Here is a 9,725-nt window from a genome sequence, read left to right on the forward strand (position 1 = left end):
TGGCAACTTTGTTTATTTCTTTTAATTGTGGTTGCATTAAACTGAAAACCCTGGCCTGCACACATCTGATGTGCAACACTTTGTGAATGCATGCAGAATTTCCTGCACACATATGCGTTTGGGCGAGATGACTAATCAACTAATCAAAGTGGAAGTTTTAAGGTAAGGTCAAATATAACCCAGAAAAAATGTCTTCATCATTTACAGATGTCTCAGTGATTACTCAGAGGTTAATAATTTGGACTGTTTACATCATAGCAAATATGCTGCAACATGAAGCCGGATACAAACTCTTAGTAACTTTTTCTCAAATACAGTGTTTGTGTCTAACTGAATGATTAAGAAATCAAAAAGTCAAAGGTCAAATGTAGTTATATAGCACTTTTGAAACAACAGAGCTGATCAAAGTGCTGCACTTTAAAAGTATATAGTATTTATATAGATAAACTACAATAATATCCATAAAATTTGAGCACAATACCCAACATTAAAAGACAATAGAATAAAAAATAATAATAAATTGCATTTGTCTAAAAGAATGTCACACTGGAGCCCAACGCCAAGGAGAACAAATGCATTTCTAATAACAACTTAAATGTGTTTACTGTCTGAGCTGTGTGGATTTTGAGAGGTATTGTATAGACCTGGTGCTGTTGCTGCAAAAGCTCGATCACCTCTCTGTTTTAAGTTTGCATAGGAGGAACTGGTTAGACGACGTCTGAGCTCTTATAATTGTGTGAATGTGAAGCAGCTCTGACAGATACAAAGATGCCAGTCCATTTAAAGCTTTAAATGTGAGTAATAAAATATAAAAATCAATTCCAATGAAGGGAGCCAATGAAGAAATGGCAGGCCCAGTGTGCTGGGTTCAAGTTTTTTAATACCAGTATAAGGTGAGCTGGTGAATTCTGGACTAACTGAAGGATATATGATTGTTGTATACCAAAATCCAGGGAATTACAGTAGTCCAGGCGGGAAGTGATTAAAAAGCACGAATAACTTTTTCCAGGTCCTTCTGTGGGAGATAAGGCTTTACCTCAGGCATGAAGCTAACTTTAGTGACAGCCCTTATTGTAGATCAATTAATAAAACAAAACAAAAACCACGCCAAGTAATTACAATTTAAAGTTGTAATTTTAATTTCATAAAAGCTAAAAAGAAGAAAACGCATGAAAAGATAAAGGAAAGTGAATGGCAAAAGCCGGAATACTGACGTGTTATTACCGGACAACACATACACTGAAGGAGCCGTGAAGGAATGAGTCATGTGACTTCATGCTTTTCTCGCGAGATCTTCCTGACTGCAGAAAACATGGCAGACGAACACGCGCGGAAGTGGGACCGCTGCCTTGCTGACACAGCGGTGAAAACAGGTTAATTTCTTTTTATACACGCAGTGTAATTGTTTGCTGCTCTTATTAAACACTTGGCTGTGTGTGAAACCTGGAGAATAAGGCGCACTACAGGTCAGAGCCGAGCGAGAAGTCATTTTAGCTGGACCTTAGTGTGACACTAAGGTCAAAGTTGTCTGCTGTACAGATGAAACTTAATATTTGTTAACTCTGTAGTATTATATCATAAAAAAGCAGACATAGCCACGAGGTGGAAGTTATTACCTGTGTTTGAGTGGGAAAGTGTGCGAAGTCACGCCCTAAAGCAGATTAATTTATCTGTTTTTGGACTCTCTTGATCTACCTGCCCTTTCTCCACTACTTGCAGCCTTAATCAGTATCTTACAGCGATTATAAGGACCGAATAATTTATTTTAGTTATAAAACCAAGCAATGTCTGCAGTTGCAGAAGGGATATACAAACTAATAAAAACTAATAAAAATGTTTTAAATGAAATTAAATTAAAACAACCTAAAACAATTCTGCGAACCTGGGAAATAACTAACTAAAATAAAACAAAACAAAAACGAAGCGGTAGTATCCTTATTTATATTACTTGTTAGTTTACTTAAACAAAACTTCTCACAGCTTTCCTGACGAGGCTTTGATGGATCAGTTTATTGAGACTCTGGGTGTCTACAACACTGTCAGTCAACAACTTACAGAAAGTGTATTTTTTTTATGTAATTCCTGCACTGATTTTCTGCTATACACTAATAATAATTTTTTAAAATTAAATTAAAAAAATAACAGGAAAAATAATAAAAACAAAACTGACACAAGAAAGCCTGCTCTGGAAACTGAGAGTAAACTTAAAGAAAAAACAAAAGGACATTTTTAAAAAGAACCTGTTAAAATACCAAGTTTTTTTTATGGTCATTCTGTCAGATAACAACCAAATAACAATTTTGTTTGGTTTATTTGGTTTTGTAAATGCTAGTTAACAATCTATCAGTGTCTTTTTTTCACACCTTAAATATCTATTTATATGACAATAACATAGTTGTTTATCACAGTTAATCTAAGTACAGGTTTGTGACATCAGTGTCTGTATACAAACATTTAAAGTTGTAATCTGTAGGGAGCAGATAACATTTATTTTTTGTATATACGTTTGATATAAATCTTAATATGAACACCTCATTTCTTTGCCTCTGTGTTTTTTGCATGTACACCTGGTTTATTGCACTGCTGTTTTTTGTTGTTTTTTATTTTTCCGTTGTGGAGGTCAGGCTATATGGGCTCTGTTCTATTTATTTATTTTTTAATTTATTTTCTCCGCTGCTTTGCTAAGACTACTGTAATCTGCGCTTTACGTCAGGCTCGCTGAAAAGAAGAGGTGTAGTCAGGTGACCTTTGAACTAGTTTTACTGGTTTTTATTCATTTTTTGAACTTGAATCTTTATTCACACCAGGCATTCATTTGGCAGTTAAAGTTTACGCAAAAATCAAAAACAGATGTTTTAAGAATTTCATATTTGTAGTGTAAAGATGTTTGTAAAGATTTTTTTTTTCATTTTTCTTTTTTTGAACGAAGAAAAATGTTGGCATGCAGTTCAGAGTAAAAAGGGGGAAAAGTCTCATTTTTAGTTCACTGTTTTGCGAGCTAATTGTTAAAACAATTTTATGTAATTTTGTTTAATATTATTTATTTTAATTAGATAAATTTAGCCCATTATTAGCAGGAAGTGAAGCACTGAGAGAAGAGCGTGAATGAGCAAGTCTTTCTTCTACTTGTTGACTTAACAAAAGCTTCATTTTTCACCATTATCTCTTTGATATTTAATATCCATAAATGTCATGGCAAAATAACAATACACAGTATTGAACAGTTTGCAGCAGACAGGCTTAAATTGCCAGAACCATCAGTTATGCAACAACACAAGCAGGGATTTCTTTCACAGTGAGAGCATTATTGAAATTTATAGATGTTTTACTTTCTTCGCTGGGCTCTGGCCCTCAGTGAAAGTCACTGCTGGTGAACCACCAGTGAGTTACAGTGAGCACACCGCCATGGGGTCTTCTGTGGTATCCTGTTCAGTGTTGGTCCAGCACTAAAACACTTAGACTGGCAAAACATCTGTTCAAAGATACACCTAATGACGTCAGTCTTAGCACAATAAAATGTGTAATCTTGCTGGGAGGAAAACATCTGCATCGTGGCACTGCTTCGTGCTCAGTGGAGCAAATTGCCAGCTGTGCCAAGGTGTGTCTGGTAGCCAGAGAAACACTGCAGTACATGCTCTGCTCAGGGGGTTGTTAAAAAAATAGCTTAGCTGATCCTACATTTATATTCATTCAAGCTTATGTGTTTATCCTATCCTTGATGTGTTAAGAACTCCCAGGATTTTAATAAAGCGAGACATAATGCTATTTTTTTTCTCACAGCTTCAGAATATTTAGATAATCTGTTGCATGATTTAAAATAATGTTTGCTTCAAAATAAAAGTAGAGAGTGGGAACTGTGACTCAAAATGTAGCTAAAGATCACATTTTTCTTACAGCTGTGATGAAAACAAGTTGAATAAATCAAGCTCTTTTTATAAAGGGACTGAGTTTCATGTAGAGTGGTGTTAAGAAAAGAGCCGTCATCCTCTTCATAGTCAGGAAAAACGGTGTTTACCGGACATGAAGTATTTAATTTGAGGAACTTGTAAACAATGCTAATGAGAACAGCCATTAATAGTGAATATTCATGTCATTTCTAGAAACACTATCACATTGTTGGAACAAGAAGACTTATGTGTGCATGCAGCTATTTAAAAGTGATTCAGCATAAATACATTTTATAAATGCTTCATTTCAAACTAAACCCCTAAATATCCAACCGATGCTTATTTTGCCAGGGGTGCTTTTGTGTTCCCTACCACTACATTTTGCATACTTTAAAAAAAAAAATGTTTGTCTGTCTTCTGATCCATAAAGGTTGGTTAAAACTTTATATAATAGACTGCTCATGGTTGGTGCCTCAACACATGTCCGTGCACCCTCAGCTTTAGCTGTTAAAGACGCGAGTCCGCACCGTTGCAGTTTAAGAGGCGCTACTTTAGCCCCGTTCTCACTGATTGAGACGGGCTGTAACTGTGGTTGTTAAGATTTCAACTGTGCATTTCCAAGCTGCTGTTTTTCTGAACTCGTCTCCCAAAGAAGGTTTTATGTAATTATGGTACATCTAGATATGGCCACAATGACACAGATTCAACCATAAATGAGCCACAGCTTCACCTTTTTTAACCAGAAAGAGCAGATACAGCTGTGCTGACAACCAGCAGCTGTGCACTCTCCAAGATTGGTCTTTTTAGAAAGAGTGTTGAGTAAGAAAAGCGTCAAACTGTTCCTGCTTTCTGTTGTATTTACAGAGCACTTTACTATTATAACCGGACTGCTTGGGTCAGCGGGAATGCAAAAACTATTATATGCGTATAAAGTATTGTGCAGGACGGCAAAACTATTACAGAAAAAAATTCACTCAGCAATCCTTCAGGAGCTCTTGGGTATTTTTTCCCTCTAGGTGTCGACTTGTTTGTAGAGCCTTATTTTCATTGTTGCATCATCTGTAGTTTAAGGTCTTCGGTCGTCTGTCACACACTTCTAAGATTATTTGCATTTTTTCCATGAATCCATGAATCTGAATATGAGCAAGACTTGCGAGTCCACAGTCTTGCTTGCTAACGCTGAGACAGTCTTTTGTCTGTCCTGGCTGTCTATCCAATAGTTGTTTTAAATATTCCAGTTGTAATCCGAGTGGTAGACTTTGCTAACACTGTCATGTGAACCAGATGAATGTGGGAATCTGTGTCTCACTTCTTGCTGCAGAATGCATCTCCTGTGCAAACAGATTTCCTCCCGACTTTGTTTACGCCGGGCTATTTGGAACTGCGCGTCTCATTTTGGGCGAGTTTGATTCAAAGACGTCTGCTTTCTGCGTTATGTTTAAATCGACTAATTCATGTTTGCACGTTTGTCTAGTGATGCCAGGCTGTGCTATCCCTAAACGCACCCCACCAGCCAGGCTGAAAGCTGGAAACACAAGTGGTCTGTCCAGAGTAGAGCTGCAGAATAAAAAGAAAATATTGTTACAATTTCACATTGTTATGACCTTGTCATGTTTGGCAGAGTAATTTCTTTAGTTAAAGCAGAGCAGATCCTCAACAGTGGCCTCTGTCCAAACACACTGAATCATCATTAGTTCTAAAAGGAAACTATGCACTCAAAATCATCTTAAAATTGCAGTGTTGCAATGCAACAATATTTGCCAGGGGTATATGACTCGAGTTGTAATTGAACTAAATTCAGTAAATCGGGGTAATTAAAAGTGACTTATTGATACCATTTGCAGAAAATACTTCAGCTAATGATTAAATGAATAGCAACCCAATTAACAGGCTCTGGACTTGATTTGCTGGCAAAGCACGTGGAGTATTTTCAGCCCTGTGGGTTGTGTATTTCATTCTTCTCCAGCACAAATGTTTTTGTTATAATCCACCCCTCCTTTGGAGATGTCAAGACAAAAGGAAAGATGCCAAAATGAGATGTTGATCTGCCCTCAGTTTCTGCCAGTGCTTTTACTGTATTACAGTCAGTGGAAAATCAAGAGGCTTCAAAATATGCTCTGGCTGGAGAGCAAAGGAAGACTGTGGCTGTAATAGACGGCAAATCTTAACTTCATCTAAATCTTTGCTTGAAATGGAAGCAGAAGGAATGATTTATTGTTGATGTGTGCTGATAAAGAGGATGAGCAAAGTCTTTTGTGGTCTTGTTTGACATTTGTAAGCTGTGTAATGGGGAACAGTCTTAGGGTTCTGGTTCAGCCGCACCGGTCATGCTGCATAGCTCTCTGAATCCAATTAGGAGTCGGAGGGGCCCAAATGGCTGTTTTTATGTGCTTTCTGTGCTGGCTGGCCTGCTGTTGGGTGTGGTGTGGCCTGCAGCGAGGTGAAGTTAAACGCACAAACACATTCCTCCTCAAGATCCCACTCTGGACTCAGGAGTTCGAGCAACTTTTGGCAATCTCTCTGCGCACCCACTGACCTCTCACCTCTCCTGCTCTCTGCGTTTCTCCTCTTTGGATTGGTTCCCCCTCTCCTAAACCCCTTTTACGCTTTGCTTTCTTTCTAAGTTGTTTTCTGTGTTTTCTTTTTTCTTTCCTCCCCTTTATTCCTGTCTTTTGCTCATTAGTTTAGTCTTGCTAAGTGGCGCTACCTTCCAACTTCTGCACCAAATATTCGCTCATTACAGCCGACCAGATTTTTAGCTGGCCAGTTTTCACGCTGGATGGGAGATGATCACATTACCTCAGTAATAAAGTCAAATCAATAGGAGGTAGTTTAATAAAACCACTAATAATTCTCTCTCTTTGCAGTAACGGGCCTCGGTGTTGGCATTGTGTTCTCGCTCATTGTCTTTAAACGTAAGTATTATTTCAGAAAACCCTCCTTTTCCTTTCTTTTCTTTTCTTTTCTTTTCTTAGTAAGCCATCCAACAGGGATTATTTTTCTCCGCTAGGTCGCGCGTGGCCTTTGTCATTTGGTTCAGGCTTGGGACTGGGCATGGGCTACAGCAACTGCCAGCATGACTTTAGGTCACCATATCTGATTCATGGTCGCATGGTTAAGGTAAGCGCACAGTGTAATTTTCATTGTTTATCAGAGGTCTGTGACACACGATCACATCATGCTGCATGACTCCTCTGTGTTCATTTTTCAGGACCAGTAATGAAGGACTGAAGATGACGAGGGCTTTCTCATCTGTTTATTGTAATGCTTGTTTTTGGGGGGGATTGAGTTTTTTGGGTTTTTTTTTTTGCTGCACTGGTATTAATCTGCAATGATGCCCACACTGTGTTTATAAAACATTAAATATATATTTAATAAAGTCATTGTGGGAAAAAGCTTTGTCTCCTCGGTTTTTCTGTGCGAATGTTCGAGAAGAATGAAGTGTGGTTTGGGGGTGGGAGGTAATTTTGTGTGTTAATGAGCTGGGAGACTTGAGCTCCTGCTGTTTTGGAATGAGGGCCAGGTTCAGCATCTGCAGCCCTCTCGGAGAGTGGGAGGATGAAAAGTTGTGCAGAATGGTGAAATAAAGGGGATCAACTGTTAGATGAACAAACCCGAGCACTGACAGGAGAAAAATCGGAAAGAAGCTATGTTTGCATTCACATATCAGCCGCTAGTTTATGTCATGGATGCCTATATCTCTTTCTGATATCGAGAAGAAAGAAACCCAGTCTGGTTTTTATTCATAGTAGACCAAACAGGCTGCGGCCTGCTGTGGAGCCCTGTTTTGGGTTGCTTGCTATGACTGTGACAGTTTTCATCAGAGATTAGGAGAAAACATACTGGGAGGAATCTCTTCTATCCTGTGTATTCATTGGCTGCATGTCTGCTTGGCGAGATTGTTGTGAGTGTGATTGATCACTAATGTGTGGTTTTGCGGGCTGCTGGGAGAGAAGAGAAATTGTTTGTGTGAGCGTGTGCACATGCACACGTTTATCCAGCCCCCTGGTGAAGCAGAATCTGAGGAATGCAGAGAAATGCCATTTCTAGACTGGAGCTTATTACTAACAGGTGAGTTCTGCACTTTGCACGTCTGAACACAACACATGCCGTACACTTTCACATCAAAGAAAATACTGCTGCATGCACTCTCTATTACACACGCTCATATTTTCCCTCTTCATCACAGTAACGGTTTTCCCGGCACATACATTCCTGCACACAATGGAATCATATTCATTCCCCAAGCGTTCAAAGGCCTGTTTCTTCAGAGCTGGTGTGCTGCAATGCATCAGGCACAGAGTAAGCCTGTCAGAAATTAAGCCGTGTCACTCATCCCCTGTCCATTAAAATATTTGTTTGTAAGTGAAGCATGAAACCGATAGGGGGGCTGATGAACGCATGCCAAGCTGAACACCTGTGAGCAAAGGTGCAGTGGTCGGTAGAAGTGCAGGAACAGGATGCCAGTGCGTGTGTGGGAACTGGAGGGGGAGGTGAGTGGTGACCCAGCTGAGGTGTAATAAAGCAGCCAAAACCCAAAGGCTATACGTGTCTCAACGTTCTCCATGATGAACCATAATTACAAGACCAGTAACACTACCTAAGACCAACTACTCATCTAATGGCTAAAATTGTCAATGCTTGCAAATTTCTGCCACAAAGTACAAGACCAGATCCAGATGTGCCATGCATGTGCTCGGGCAAGACTCCAGCTTGGAGTTGCCGTGGAAAATGTTAGCATGATGTTACCAGAGGTGATAAGGTAAAGAGGAGTGAAGTACACATTTAGTTTACGTTTTCCTTTTAGCAGATTTTATACATAAAACAAGACTAATGGACCTATTTCCATGTAGTTACCACAGCTTGGCTCAGTTACTTAAGTAAAAGTAGTAACACTAAACCCCAGGACACTCTATTATTAGTAAATTAGAGAGGAAAAAGATCGTCCCATAAGTGCTATGCTGTGTTAATTTATTCATTTCACTAAAACATTTGTACATTAATTTGTCTTGTTATGACAGATTGTAAATTGAATTTAATTGAAGTATGCGTTCAAAATATTACTTTTAAAGGTATAACTCATAAATTTTTAACCTTATAATGTTATGACGGCAGCAATCAATAATAAAGTAAAAGCGTACACGCATCTTAAATTGCACTTCTTACTCATTAGTTAAACCTGTATAATTCTTAATAACGATCATCTGGCACAGTTTTATTCACATGCATGGCTGCTTAATTAGTTACACGTGTTAAACTGCCTATTAACCCAAATATTAAGTTCAGTTTTATTCACAAAGTGCCAAATCACAACAGCAGTTACCTCAAAGCATTTATATTGTAAGGTGAGAAACCCCCCAAAATCGAGGGCAAGCACCTGGGGACTTTAAAATAGAAACCTCTGGCAGAACCAGGCTCAGGGAGGGGCAGTCATCTGCTGCAGCTGGTTAGGGGTCTAATCAGCCAATCACATGGCAGTAAAGCTAACACATTTAGGCACATAGACATGGTAAAAAATAGCGTGAAGTTCAAACATCGTCGAGCATCAGAACAGAGAAGAAGGATGGAATTGTTGCCAGACATTCTGGTCTGAATATTTCAGAAACTGCTGATCTGCTGGGATTTTCTCACACAGCCATCTGATGATGGTTTGAACAGAGGAAATATCCGTTCAGCATCAGCTGTCTGAGTAAAAATGCCTCGATTATATCAAAGGAGAATGACCAGACTGCTTCAAACTGATATGAAAGCATACTGTTGCTTACTCAAACAATCAACTCAGCTAAGGTATACAGAAGAGCTGCTACAGCAGCAGAAGACCACACCAGAGGACACATC

The 9,725-nt window shown here is 38.9% G+C and overlaps 1 protein-coding gene across 1 annotated transcript; it reads left to right on the top strand.

The window, feature by feature from the left end:
* The first annotated feature begins 1,233 nt into the window (after positions 1-1,233).
* On the top strand, positions 1,234-7,282 carry LOC146574421 (MICOS complex subunit Mic10-like). The gene is made up of 4 exons (XM_085274050.1): positions 1,234-1,373; positions 6,755-6,802; positions 6,898-7,007; positions 7,099-7,282. Exons 1-4 carry the CDS (start codon positions 1,259-1,261, stop codon positions 7,105-7,107), a joined length of 282 nt encoding a protein of 93 aa, XP_085130176.1. The 5' UTR covers positions 1,234-1,258; the 3' UTR covers positions 7,108-7,282.
* The last annotated feature ends 2,443 nt before the right edge of the window (positions 7,283-9,725 follow it).

The sequence above is a fragment of the Mchenga conophoros genome, linkage group LG5, assembly GCF_057382185.1.
Source record: "Mchenga conophoros isolate Kocher_MC1m ecotype Shallow Benthic linkage group LG5, M_conophoros_male_GT1.1, whole genome shotgun sequence".
NCBI classification, from domain to species: domain Eukaryota; kingdom Metazoa; phylum Chordata; class Actinopteri; order Cichliformes; family Cichlidae; genus Mchenga; species Mchenga conophoros.